This window comes from Zosterops lateralis (assembly GCF_965231275.1).
Source record: "Zosterops lateralis genome assembly, chromosome: 5".
NCBI classification, from domain to species: domain Eukaryota; kingdom Metazoa; phylum Chordata; class Aves; order Passeriformes; family Zosteropidae; genus Zosterops; species Zosterops lateralis.
Window position 1 is genome coordinate 50640329 of NC_139766.1, and position 14786 is coordinate 50655114.

The window sequence follows — 14786 nt, forward strand, 5'->3', positions numbered from 1 at the left end:
ATGATCCAGAAGGATGTCTCTGTTAAGAAAACACTTTTACTAATAAAGGTTTTCTATTAAAGGTGTCCTATGCAGTGCATCCAATCAAAAGTGTTTTCAGGGGACAGGAGGAGCTCCCTCTCACATCCAAGGCCTTTCCATCACACCCTTAGTCTCAGCGGTGAGCAACAGCCTTTGCCCCTCCTCTCTGCTTCCTCCCACCTTCCTCTGCTTCAGTGACCTGGGGCCTCTCATCTCTTCCCCCCTCTCCTCTGGGTGAATGCTGCAGCTTCCAGCAAAGCCCAGCAGGGAAACCACCCCTCCAGCTGCTGCCCTGAAGCATATTATATAAAGCAGTAGATAACTTTCTTATTATGATGCAACACTCAAACAGCATCCGTGGATGTGGTTTCATTTTGGCAAATGCTATTGTACTTTTAATACATTTCCCATGCCAAGTCCCACAGTATATTACAGTACAGCCCTGAAAAATTTTCCCCAAAGAATAGGATTGGCACTCCAAGATGGCTATTCTGCTAAATGGATCCTTCTTTCAGTGCTGAACATTGGACCCAAAACACTACCATGCCTTTTGACCTCTTTTGTGCAACATTTATCACATCCCACAGCCCTTTGAACTTCTGGAAACCCTTTAGCACAATCAGCAATTACACAGAATATCAATAGTACACGAATGAGTTATCAAAGGTAAACAAATCCCATCCTGTTTGCCAATTTTTAGTGACTTCTGCACATATCACTCTACCATGACATAAGAGTTAGCTATAATTCTCTTAACCATTTTTTAAACAATAAGACAATATAATTCAATAAATGTTGATTGAGTTCTAGCACTTCCCTAATGAGAAAACTCCAAGAACTTCCTTCCAATAAACAGTGTTTCCCTAATACTGCACATGCATCAGCATAGTCTTTATTTTATACAAGTGACAAGTCTCAAAAATGTAATGAATTTGCCAAGTATGTCTACCAAATATAAACACAAATAAATCTGTGCAGGATTGGGACAAAAGATAATATTCCTTTTCGGAAAAAATCTAAACCTAGATGAAAAAAAAAGTTTCATCAGTACAAAAAAGCTCTGCCTGAAGTAAATTGTAACTTGCACTTAACCAATTCTTTTTTTGAACTGTTGCTACGTGAAAAATCGCTTAAGCCCGTCTGAGTACTGAGGAGCTCCCTCCTACAGCAGGGCCACCTGGTGGTCACCTGTCCCTGCTCTCCGAGCGTGCTGTCTTGGATCTCGGAGATCCTCCTGCCCCTTTGACATCACCAACTGGGCAGCACTTGAAATTTCAGCAGATAATTAGAGATCTCCTCAAATTCTGCTTGATTCCGAAAACATCTCTTGTTTCATAGCTGGCCAAATAATTACATTTGAAAGCAAAGACATTTATACAAACCAGAAGAAAATGCTGCCAAGTGCAAAGAAAGAGGTGACAGCACAACTCTTTCCCCACTTTCATCTTTCAAATTTTCTTTGCATAGTTAGTTTAATATTAACATATTAAAATCAGCACATATTAGATCATTTTTTGTGTTTTAATTGGTTTTCAAGGAATGCAGGTATTTGAGAATATGTAATGGCAAAACTCCCCAAATTACTTATTTCCATATCTGAAATATTAAACATCTTTCACATCCCAGCTTCATATGTCTCTACTGCAAAACTGTCATGGTCATTTTCACACTTATTTTGAGTACATCAGATCTGTTTTGAAAAGCTACTTTACTCTAGTATACTTTTGAATTATACTAGGATTAATTAGTGAAATTATTCCTAAAGTTTTTCCTTCGGAACAAACCATTTCTTGAGTTACCAGATAATATTTAGATTTATGTTTACAAAACCAGAGTATTTCAATTACCTAGGAATTATCCAAAGAAATACCAACCAACTTTGAGCATTTTTGGACATAGTCTCAAGCTGCATCAGGGCAGGCTTAGGTTGGACATTAGGAGGATTTTTTTCACAGAAGGAGTGATTAAACATTGGAATGGATTCCCCAGGAAGTGGTGGAGTCACCATCCCTGGAGGTGTTTAATGAAACACTGGATGTGGTACTCAGGGCCATGGTCTGACTAGCACGGTGGTGGTGTTCAGTCAAAGGCTGGACTCAACGATCTCAGAGGTCTTTCCCAACCTAAATGATTCTGTGCTTCTAAATTAAAACAATTCTGATTTTTAAAATGTTTCCATTCTTTAACCAGCTATACTTATACTTTATAAAAAAAAATTGATGCTGACTTGAGGAATTACAAGGATTTCTAGCCTTTTTTTTTTTTTTTTGAAGCTGCACAAGTATTATCCTTCAGTACTTCACAGGAAAATGTAGAAAACTTAAATCAGAATTCAAAAGGATGTTTTTGAGAGCAATGCCCCACGAAAAGAGTTACACTCAAGTATCCACTGTGCACAGGTTATCCCAGCTCCAACAGGGTTGCTCTAATGAAATATTTCTATCAAAACTACCGGTTCTATTTTGAAAATTTATAGTATTAATAGAAGGAAAATTACCTGTGGGTCAGTCTAGGATATCTGCTTGGGGAAAACAAACCAGGTAACGTTTGTATTAATGCATTTCAGTTTTGCCTCTGGGTAGACATGTCAGTCTGCTCCAGCCTCCCTGTGCCTTACCAATCTGTTCACCAGCATGTGAGGCTGCAGCCAGCAATTCCAGTGCCAAAGCACCAGCTCCTCCTGATGGAGGCACAAAGCCAGCTTCTGCCTCTGGCACTCAGACTGTCCCAGGATGGGCACCCTGGCAGATCACTTGCTTTTTCATTCAGCCATTCACTGCCTGCCAAGCTTGCAAGTGATTTCTTGCCCCACATCTTCTCCTGCTTCAAAGTTAAATTAAGGTACAGAAAAAACCTCACTAAAAAACTAATGCCTCTAGGGCAGGCATAATAATACAGGGTTTTTTTAAAGGAAAAACAAATGTAATACAGACCCCTAGCTGTTTTGGACTTTTCTCCCCACTTGGCACACAAAACAAACCACATCCATCAAACAAGAACATAATTGTCAGGTCTCCCCTCCCACTTGTTCAAAGTGCTTTCAAGCCGTCCTCTTTTCCCAATCCAAATTGATGCTCCTGATTAACATGTAAAACCTGACAGAACACCAAAACCAAATCAATGTAAAATCCAGAGCAGCAGTGGAAGTCCTCACCTATGGAAGGAACTTATGTACATATGCCTGAAACATGTGACAAGCCTAGATAGTTCAGTCAAGACCACGGAGCGGTAACTTGATTCCATAGCAGGGTGCTGAGAACAGAAAGAAAGTTGCAAAACCACTTACTGTGTCCTGGGGCTTCCCAAAGTACAACAGCAACACTGGGGGCAGCAGCACCACAAAACTGCAAGGGAATAATATAACCTCTTTCATCTCTGAAACTGGGCAACTAAATCAGAGCATTAAAGAGGTCTGATTTATGTATCTGTCCCTTTGTCCACCAGAATCAATGCCTACAATGTTCAGAATGCCAAAGATACTAAAAAAGCAGAGCATCTCTGGAATTTAGCTAAACATAAAATACTTGGAGGCTTTTTAGAAGCACTGACACACCAGGGGTGGCCAAGAGCATGAAATTCGCAGGAGAGGGTGGCAGGGCTGAATTTGACCAGGGAAATAGACATGGCCTGTGTTGATTTCAACAAGGTGTGTAACCTGTACAGCACCTCCGTGGCCAAACTACCTTCCAGTTCCATGTCAGCTTTAATGAGCCTAGAGATTTTGTTTCTCATTTTAGTTTTGTTATTAAGTGTTATGTTACTTTCATGTTATTTACTAAATGCCATAGTTGCTTATGTCCTGTTATCAATTTTCCACATACTGGTGCTGTTGTCTGTATGTGGTATTTGCTAAGCTTTTGCTAGCATGTCACTGGAAAATAAAAATTCCCTTTCTTACTGAGGGGGACTTACTTACACCCTGCAATTCCTCAAGCACCATCACCTCTCGTGGAAAACCCCAACAGCTCCTGGCAGAACTGTTCTCATCTTACACAATCATGGCACAAGAAGCCCTGCCTACCCTGCCTGGAGAAAAAAAAGGTTTTTCAGAAAATGAAACAACAGCATAAGCCAGTGAATGATCCCATCTTGCAGCAATAGCTCCTTCGCTTCAGAGGCTGCTGGATGGAATGTCAAGAATCCCAGTCAGAACTTCCACCCCACCGCAGATCCCTTCCCCTGCCCCGGCAGTGGGCTGCCTTCACCCGCTCTGAGGTAAAGCCCCCACCACTGCACTTCATCCAGCCAAGAACAGACCCAGGCGCAAAGGACACGCTCTGCAGACACGGTCAGCTCCCCCCTGTGTCCATGTGAGACACAGGCAGCACCGAGCTCCTCCAGAGCGGGAGCCAGGGCCGGATTCCCCGGCATGGGGAGGGCAGGCACCTCCAGAGCGGGAGCCAGGGCCGGATTCCCCGGCACGGGGAGGGCAGGCACACCCAGCACTGCCGCGGTGTCCCGTCAGCCGGGAAGGGATGTGGCAGCCCGGTGCCGGCAGGAGCGGGCCCACGGCCATGAGGGCGGGCCAGGAGCGGGCCCACGGCCATGAGGGCGGGCCTGCTCCCCCGCAGGCACAGAAATGCCCGTCTGCCGGCCGGACTGAAGGGAAGACGCCGGTGCAGCCGCCAGGCGCCACAAACGCGGCCGCACCGCAAGGCAGCACTGCGGGCACCCTGAGGAACACCGAGACCTCGGCCCGCACCGCCGGCGGCGGGAGCTAAACCGCTCCACGGGGCTTGTGACCCCCTGCTCTGCGAGGGAGGGAGGCGACAGAGGCAGGAAGGAGCCGCTTCCTCCTCCCGCCCCTGAGAGGAGGCGGGGAGAGGCGGTGGCGCAGGAGGCGGGCCGCCCTTCCCCTTCCGCCGGCAGCCGCGGCCGGGCGCGATGGCGAGCGGGGTGAGCGCCTGGTTCCGCGGCGGGAAGGTCGCCCGGGGCTGCCGAGGGCCCTGCACCGGGCACAGTGAGGCGGGACAGCTCTCCCTGCCCCGCCCTCGCTGCCGGCCTCCGGCGAGAGCCGGGGTTGTGCGGGGGTTGTACGGGGTTTGTGCGGGGCTGTGCGGGGCTGTGCGGGCGTCTCCGTGAGGCGTGCGGCCGAGTCGCTGCCGCTGCTTAGGCGTGGGGGGCTCCCGCTGTAGTATTTTCGGGATTGGGAAGGAAAGCAGCCTTTGCTCCCTGTGGGGGGCTGTGCTCGGCCCGTCTCGTGTGTGTGAGCGCCGCCCTGCGGCCGCTCCCGGGGCAGGAACAGGCAGAAGGCCTTGAGCTCGCCTGGTTTCCCGCGGGCTTCGGGCAGGTGCCGCCGATGGGCTGGAGAGAAGGGGTAGAACAAGAGCCGGCCTGCTCACAGAGCCATTGCCTGGCACGTTGGCTGCATTGCTGTAGGAACAGCGCTAGAGGCAGACCTTGTGCCAACATTGTCCCGAGCTGTGCACAGGCGGTCAGTGCCCGGGCCCGGCGGGTCGGTGACCATCCTTGGCCGGGCGATGAAGCTGCTCCAGGCCGGCCCTGGGCTTGGAGCAGCTTCTGTCACCGCCCACAGCTCGGTTTCATCCCCACTGAGACAGCTGATCGTTTGTATAGCCACAGGCAACCCAAGAGCTGTGCTCCACTGCTAGCCAGCGCGGTAATAGAGGAAACAAAGAGCTGCTGGAAGTCGGTGTTTTGGTTTTTATTTCTAGTTGTTGGCTTCAAGATTTTCAGCGAAGCTAAAGCAGAAAGCTACGAATGTTAAGAGGGCAGAAGAAGATGGGGCTTTCCTGATACCCGCTCTGAATAGTCCAGGGGCCTTTGTGGCCGTATGAACGGAATCAGAAATTACATTTTCAAAATGTGCTTCGAGATGCATACTGTTAGTTTTAGATTATCAGGATTTATCCTGTAAGGAGACTTTTTTTGCTCCTCTCTGTTTTTAATTTTGTGTTTAACTAAGCTTGTGGAAATCAAATTTTAGGAATGTGAAGTCTCCAATGCAATAGCAAGTCATGACTTAGTGAAGGGAGGATGAGGGGATGGATTGAAAACCAGTAAATGATTTACTGAATGCTGGCTCCTCTTGCACTTTGTGCTTTGAATTTAGATCTTCTGGCAAAATCTTTGGCAGATTTAGAGATTATGATTGATGGCTTACACTGTGATTCCACAGTTAGTTACTATGGCACATTCCGTGCATTTTTGTAGTATTTACCCTGGTATTAAAAAGCAGGACAAGAAGGTTTCATGGTTCTAGTTAAGGGTGTTTCTGTCTAATTTAGACCCCTGCTGCCTGTTGGAATAGGTACCTGTTTTCTGTTACAAAGCTTTTTGGGTCTGTAGTGTTTATTTTACCAAATTTAAACTAAGGTAAATAAGTTCTGCTATTACGGGTACAGTGAGGATTTTAATTGGCTCTGGCAAAGCCTGGTACTGTTTATTGTACAACAGAAATACTGCAGAAAGGCATAGACTAGCCATTATTTTCTCCTGATCACACATGATGAATCAGACCTGGCAATTTCTGGTCTTGGGAATTTACATTAATCCTCTTTCTTTCAAGCATTCCAAAGGAACACACAAAATGTCATGTTCTTCTATTGTTTTATATTTTTAATAGCAATGGTTTAGACCTTATCATCTTAATGAAACTGACTTCTAAGGGTAATCCAGATGCTTATCCTGAAGCTGCTCTAGGGTGTATGGCTATAATGCCTGCTGATTTTCTCAGTCAGTTGTGTGTATGTACCTATCAATAGGGTTTACAGATCCAGAAATCCTGCTCTTTCATCCAGGCTCTGCACTGTTGGGCTTGAAAAGCTTCCTGGGATATTTAGATGTGATTGCAGAGCAGGATTTGTCATGGCAGTGAGAGTAATGAATGAAGACTTGCTAACAGCCATCCCTGTGGCCACTGCAGAGATGCTGGAGCCTTGCAGCAAAGTCCCTCTGGTCCCTCTGCATCACTGAGGGCTCTGCATGTCAGCTGCACACACACATCTCCCTGCTAGAATCCTACTTGGAAACCATCCTGATAAGGAACAGGAAATTCACTCTTGATGTGGGTCTCCACAGTTTCCTTTCTGAACTTTCCAGTTTCAAACACTGTGTTTAATGAACATATCTGAAATGAATGGCAGTCTTTGATTTTAAACCCCTATTTTTATTATGCAACCTTTCCATTCATGGTGCTCACTTCACTGCAGCGTGTCTCCCAAGCACTCCCAGGCTTGTTATATTTTTTACTCAGTAAAAGAATGACATCCAAATTTCAGATCTTGGCTTACTCATTATTGTTTAGCTTCCTGAAAGCAAATGTGGGGCAATTAAACCTTTGTGTTGAAATTATGAATTTCAGATCTGGGATTCTTTCCAAAAGCCAGTAGTGCTGCTTTTATTTTCTCACTTGGCTGAACAAGAATTATTTTAAATGAACCATACAACAGATGTCCTCTTTTTTTTTCTTGTTGTTCTTGTCTTTTAGGTTATTAAATGCAAGGCTGCTGTTGCCTGGGAGGCAGGTAAACCTCTCTCTATTGAGGAGGTGGAGGTTGCTCCACCAAAAGCTCATGAAGTTCGTATCAAGGTAATTACATCAATTCTTATCTATATGTTTTCTATTTTAGGAGACTGAGTATTAAAGATTAATGGTTTGTTTGCCCACAGAGGAAATGTTGAATAGATACAATTAGTTCATTAGTATCTCAGCTGGCTTTCCAGAGAAGAAAATGATAGTATTTACATCTTCATTTATGAAAAACACTTTTAATCTATACTAGTCTCACTTCACAGTCTGGTGTGAGGATCAGTTCCAGTTGTTACATACTAAGTTCCCTCAAAATGTCTGAACTGGGAACACCTTTATCTTGTTTGAAGGACAGCAATTTGTCATTTGTGGCAGCTATGTAACATGCTGGATTTTACTTCAGTCAGGCCATAAGTTACTGGCTGCTCAGCTGGAATTGGTCTCTTGGATTCCCTATACCCATGTTTCTGATTTCATCAGTACTTTCCTTTTTATCTAATGTGTACATTAATGTGAAATTTATTTCTTTGGAAAGGATTTCTGCATGGAGCTGAATACTTAGGCTGGATTTTTGCAGTACCGTGAGTTCTGCACGGTCTCTCTGGTATTTTACCTCTAAGTCTTAACTTATTTCAAATCTGAGATGCTAAACTACTTTGAGACGACTTGGAGCACTGATTTCTAGTATAGGAAAAACATATGATCTTTTACCTCTTTCAGGGTCACATTTTGGTTGATAGAAATGATAAAAATGTACTGTCATGACTTTGCTTTTTCAAAGTAAGAAAAACTGCCTTGCCAGGAATTGAAAATATGTTGCCCATATCCCAAATGCTGCCAGAACTTTGACCTGGCAATTGTTCTGAATTTCTGACCAAAGGGAATTCTTTAGATCTGTGCTACTATTCTGTTCCTCAGGGTGTCTCAGATTATATATCTCTTCACAGATAGTTGCCACTGCTGTCTGTCACACTGATGCTTACACTCTGAGTGGTGCTGATCCAGAAGGATGTTTCCCTGTGATCCTGGGACATGAAGGAGCAGGAATTGTAGAGAGTGTTGGGGAAGGAGTAACGAAAGTAAAGAAGGGTAAGAAAATACGAAGATACCTTACAAGTTTTCTGCCTTCCTTGAAAGTGTTACTTTATTTGAAGACCAACTGGCATATTGGGCCACTGAAATGCCATATTGCAGGAGTTAATACAATATCTGGGGTGTATGCCTGTGCTGATTTCTGTGGTCTGTGAGACACAACACTAATCTGTTCAATGTGCTCTTGATTTAAAGCTTGAAAGAGCCCAGAATAGCATTTTTTTGCTTGAAATCAGATGAATGTATAGTTATAAGAGGCTTGGGGGTTTATTATTTTTTCAAATTAAAGTTTTTATCTGTTGATTTAATTAGAAGGCTTAAAGTGTTTATTCATGTTGTTCACTGTTGATTTGGGGTTGTTTGGTTTTACAGTACCATTGCTACTTGCTCTGGAACGATGAATTTTGGATGGGCTGTCTGCTCAGCCAGGATTAAAGTGGTTTATCTAGCACTCTGTAATACCATTGTATACCATACACAACTTTCAGTATGCAAAGGTTTTAAGTGAACTCAAGCTCAAAGAAAAACATGGAGAATCAAGTACTTTCATTTTTTTTTTCAGAATGCCTTGCTTGACTCAATAACTAGACACAGATTTTTTTTTTTTTTTTTTTTTTTTCTTCCTTAGGGGACACTGTTATCCCTCTATACATCCCTCAGTGTGGAGAGTGCAAGTTCTGTAAGAATCCTAAAACAAACCTGTGCCAGAAGATAAGGTTTGTATGACTTTGACACACGGTATAGTATTTCTTCAGTGTATACCTGCTGTAGTTAGCAAAAGTAATTGACAGGAGTTTTCTTTGAAGAGTAAATCTGTTGATGCATCATTTAATGACTTGTAAAGTAGGTGTTGCAGAAGTCACTTAGGCAATTTTTTTTCCACTCTTCCTTAATATTTCTATTCTTCCCTTAAATAAAACTGATTCGCTCTTTTCATGTATGTGAAGGTGCAAACTATTACCTTGTGTCCACAGGTTGGAAAACATAAATGCTCTGACTCCATATTTAATCTGTACTTAAGGGAAGCACTTCAGGGACTTTAGCTCTTGGGAGTGAACACCAAAGCTTTCAAGTGGTACAAAATCATACAGACAGCTTCTTTTTTCCTTAGCACCTGCTTCCCAGATAAATTTGCAGCTCCTGTTCTGAAAAAAATTCTCCTAAACTCAAAAAAAGCCCCAGTGACATAACTGCTACTCATGGAGAGGGTACTGAAGGAGGGCAAGACAGTGGTGTGGTAGTGTGGCACAAGCAGTTAGCATTGTAACTAACAAAGTGAACATATGAATAAACTCCCTTTCTTTCAGTTTTTCCCTGAAGGAGTTAACTGCAGGAAGTTTTAGGAGTTCAGCATCTCACTTCTGTGAAATCCTAGGTGTATTAAATGGTCAAAATACAAAGGTGCAAGTATGCAACTGCCTCTCTGTGCTGCTTAGTAGATTCTGTCTGGTGAGAATATTTGCTGCTTAGAACTCTGACTGCACTTGCCTGTCTTTGCTTCAAGAATTACTCAAGGGAAAGGAGTCATGCCTGATGGTACCAGCAGATTCACCTGCAAGGGAAAGCAGCTTTACCACTTCATGGGAACCAGCACCTTCTCTGAGTACACTGTGGTGGCTGATATCTCTGTAGCCAAGATAGATGCTGCAGCACCTCTGGATAAAGTGTGCCTGCTGGGCTGTGGCATCTCCACGGGGTATGGGGCTGCTGTCAACACTGCTAAGGTAAAGGCTGGGCTTGTGGCACATACAGCTTAGCAACTACATTAGGACTGTAAATGTGATGTACCAAATATGTGTTTCTTCTTCCTCTTCAATTGATGAAGTTTAGCTAAGAATTTCTAACTTCCCCATAAGAGGCCAGATCAGGTTAGAAGAACCTGTTGCACTTTGGAGGAAATTCAGGTGGAGTATTCTGCATCCTTTTGATAGCAGCTATATATGAATTACTTTTCCAGTTCATATTCATCTTGCTGCAAGTCATTCTTGAAGTTTGAAGCTCAGGGTGAGACAGAGGTGGTAGATGAGTGGGCATGAGTCTTCAAGCAAAAGAAAAAGCTTACTACCTACATATTAAATTTCCATATAGTTTCCCTCGTCTATAAAATCTCATAGCCATATATATTGGCTTCCATTTTTTCCTTTATTACAACCTCCTTAACCTGCATTTCCTCTTCCAAGGAAGGATGAATTTTTTTCTGCTGCTCATGACTCCTTTCTTACTCCTAGGTGGAGCCTGGCTCGACATGCGCTGTGTTTGGTTTGGGAGGAGTTGGGCTGGCAGTTATTATGGGCTGCAAAATAGCAGGAGCATCCCGAATCATTGGCATTGACATTAACAAGGATAAGTATGCCAAAGCCAAAGAGTTTGGAGCTACTGAGTGCATCAGCCCCCAAGACTCCAAGAAGCCCATCCAGGAGGTTCTGGTTGAGATGACCGATGGTGGTGTGGACTACTCCTTTGAGTGCATCGGAAATGTCGGAGTCATGGTGAGTGCTTGACCAACAGGAGCATGTACAGGGAGGGACTAGTTCTGCTAAATAGCAAGATCAGCTGCTTTCTTAACACAAAACATTCCACACTCATTCTTTTTTTTTTTTTCTTTTAAATAGTAGTCATAACTGCTATGACTTAAAAGGACAATTTACACTCAATCCTAGTTATGTAATGAAAGCAGTTGCTACTTCTTGGGTTGAAAATGGCACTTACAAATGTTTTTTCCCAAATCAGACTTTGAGATCCTGAGTTTCTCTGTGCTGACAGTTGAAATTAAAAAAATTCACATTAAATATATTGTACAATGAACAGTAAAATCTCAGGGATCACTCAGTATTTCCCTAACTTCTTAAGTAATTAATTTCAATTAATTTGAAAATGCAGAAGTATTACTAAATATGAGGCTAGATTTTCAGGAATTAGAGTAGCATTCCTAACTGTCGGTAATATGGTCAGTGATTACAGTTTATCCCAACTCTCAGTGGCAGTTCAGAGTGACTTCTTTTATATCCAAGACTGCAAAGTGAACCTTTAAAAGTACAAGGGAATCTGAACCAATAGAAAATAAATATAATGTAATTTTCAGTATTTTAATTGTTCCTTAAATGCTAATGTGGCGATTCATTAATCGGGGGAAAGGAAGTGTTACCAATCCAGGCAGTGTAAACCTTAGCAATAAACACTCTGCTTTGTCCTGTCTGTCCATGAAGAGGGCTGCCTTGGAAGCCTGCCACAAAGGCTGGGGAGTCAGTGTGATAGTCGGAGTGGCTGCTGCTGGCCAGGAGATCTCCACACGGCCATTCCAGCTAGTAACTGGGCGGACATGGAAAGGGACTGCATTTGGAGGTAACTCTCTCTTGCTATGGGGATAAAAGTAATTTACTCTGGGCTAAAACTGGGAACAACACACCCCCTTGGTTTGGCTTGTGCAAGAAATGCACTGTTGACAGGCTATTCACAGATGTTGTGTTGGCTTTTAAGATAAAGACTCTTAAAAATCTGTTATTCCTACAGACAGGGTACAGAATAACACATTGGTATGATATGTAACGTATTTTGAAGAGAGTATCTCTATATACTACTCATTACTAAAGGAGTGGGACTGGGAGACTGCTTTATCATCAAGGGAAGGTTTGGTTTTGTTTGGTCTGGTGAAAGGACCCGGTCTTTGGGGAGATGGGAACTCACATCAGTATGTTTGTGTTGCTTAACCACTAAAAGTAAATTGTGGGGCCAACATGACAGTGTGCTATGAAGACCTTTAAAATAAAAAGGGAACAAGTGCTTGATACACATTTTCTGCAGTCAACTCAAAACCACATTGAGTTCTTTTGGGGGGAATTCAGTAACTGCTGAAACTGATGGAAGTATTCAGACTTGGAATTATTACACTGCTCTTTGTCCAAGCAATACAAACCTTATTGGGTTGGGTTATAAACATATGTAGGGGGCCTGACAGATGCGCCTTGTGTATACTTTCCTAGGTAAGGGCTCTTGTTAATATCAAATGCTGGAACAGCTAGTGAAAAATTCTTCATCAACATTTGTGTGTGTTTGGATAACACGTGCTTTTGCCAGGCCACTGTGGGAGGGACAAACGTCACTATTCTCTTCTCTGTTCCTTTTCGTATTAATCATACAAGTGCCTGTGTAAGAGCTGTGTTTTTAATTTTCTGAGATGGGTAGAAAAGGGAAAAAACAAGGCATGTTTTCCTTCTTTCAGGCTGGAAGAGTGTAGACAGTGTACCAAAACTGGTGACTGAATACATGTCCAAAAAGATCAAGGTTGATGAATTTGTGACTCACACGCTGCCTTTTGACAAAATTAATGAGGCTTTTGAGCTGATGCATTCAGGAAAAAGGTAATGTTCACAATATTGAAAGGTACACAAGACACTTCTTGATCAGACACTGTCAAAGTACGGATTCCCTGCCCACTGTCGTGTTTTAAACAGGGAAGCTAAAGGGTGACATAGACCACATGCATTGATTCTGATATAAGCACACTCCTCTGAGCTTCCATGCATGTGCCAAAACACAGTAAAAAGCAAGCAAGAGTATACAAGAGAAATACACACAGATGTAAAGCTGATAGAGGGGACAGGTCAGTCTCAGGCTTTCACCAGTGCTAAAACATTCTAACTTAGAGAAAGCAATGTAAAGAGACTGAAGATTACATATTCAGTAATATTTAGGTTCCTCTGCAGTTATGAGCATTATCTCCAGAAACCAGCATGGTCTTTGTATTTGATTTCACTCTGTATCTATCTATTGTATGTAACTTGGAGGAAATACTAGCTCTATCTGCTTTAGCTCATATGGATTCTATTTTGGATAAATCAGTTGACTGTACATGTTACAAGTGAAAACACTGCGTCTTTGCAAATTTCATCCAGCAGTTGATCCCTGTCCCAGTTATAAACTTCAGTATCATTTCAGTGCTTTATTCATACATGAGCATGTCCTAGGAAACTAATAATTAAAGCTACCTAATATTTTCCAAACAGACAAAAGAGAGAATGCCTGTAAATATTACTGCTCCTGATCAATCTTGGCTAACTACTGAACGCTGACATCTACTTTGAAAAAGCATTCATTTGGAGTTTATTTTACCAGAGGAGATAACAAGCATTATCCTGGATTTTTAGTAAATACTATAGGCATAAGCATGACTTCATTCTTGCAAAAGACAGAAGCTAAAATATGTCTTAGCAATGAAGGGTGGGGGAGACATGGGGAGAACAATTACTTCTTGGTAATTTTTTTTTCTTTTTTATTTTAAGTATTCGAGCTGTCCTAAAATTTTAGAGCCAAGTGTGGACCTTCTAATCGGCCAGCACCATACTAACTGCCTTTTTATAATGGAATTTTTGATAGAAGATTGAATCAAGCAACTGAAAACCATCTGGCACTAGGAAGACCATGTATTCTAGGGTGAGCATTCTTGGTATTTAATAAAAAAATTGTTAACCACTGAATAGCATTACAGAATTAATCCTGATTATGGAACTTCTTTTTCTATGCTCATTCTTCAAATTGAGTAGTGGCTAACTCAATCTACTTAATAAAAGTCTATTTCTAAACCCAGCATTGGAGTTATTTAGCATTAAGAGTGACCGTGAGTGCTGTGTTTTGTTTTCCTCTAGTGATTTTACAGAGGAAGAGTACAACAAACGGTGTGGGATTCACTGCACAAGGCACAGCTAAGCACAGGGGTGAGAAGCAGCATGCAGTTGCTGCAACTGTGCTGAGAGTGGCCAGAACTTGTCAAGTTTCTGAGGCTATTTTAGGACTACAGTGGATTGTAGCATCCAGCTCAACCTTGAAGCCAAATTAGAGCAGAGAGTTTGGTGTCCAGGGGTACCCCTGTTCACTGGGGTGGTCCATGTTCTGCCTTATTTCTCACTGGTCTCTTTGGCAGGCCTCTTGTAAAGATCGTGGCACAAACTCCTTTAGTCACTCGCTCTAGTAGTGTCCTCTAAGGATTCAGGACACTTGTCCCATTTCCTTAACTTACTGGTAAATGAAAGAAACTTTGCAGCCAACACTGTAAAAACAGACAGTATGGCATTGTTACCTCTAGTCAGAAGTCAGATCATGCCATTGAAACAGGAAATAGTACTATTAGAGCAAGTCTGCTCTAGAGGGCTGCAGGGGAAGAGGAAAGAGCAGTGTGTGATGATGG

At 42.8% G+C, this 14786-nt stretch overlaps 1 protein-coding gene across 1 annotated transcript; it reads left to right on the forward strand.

Annotated features, from left to right (window-relative positions):
• The first annotated feature begins 4821 nt into the window (after positions 1-4821).
• LOC310910025 (alcohol dehydrogenase class-3) lies at positions 4822-14184 on the forward strand. Its single transcript, XM_083862434.1, has 9 exons — positions 4822-4917; positions 7472-7573; positions 8461-8602; positions 9234-9321; positions 10110-10329; positions 10834-11094; positions 11812-11947; positions 12825-12963; positions 13885-14184. The coding sequence occupies exons 1-9, from the start codon at positions 4906-4908 to the stop codon at positions 13907-13909; spliced, it is 1125 nt and encodes a 374-aa protein (XP_083718560.1). The 5' UTR covers positions 4822-4905; the 3' UTR covers positions 13910-14184.
• The last annotated feature ends 602 nt before the right edge of the window (positions 14185-14786 follow it).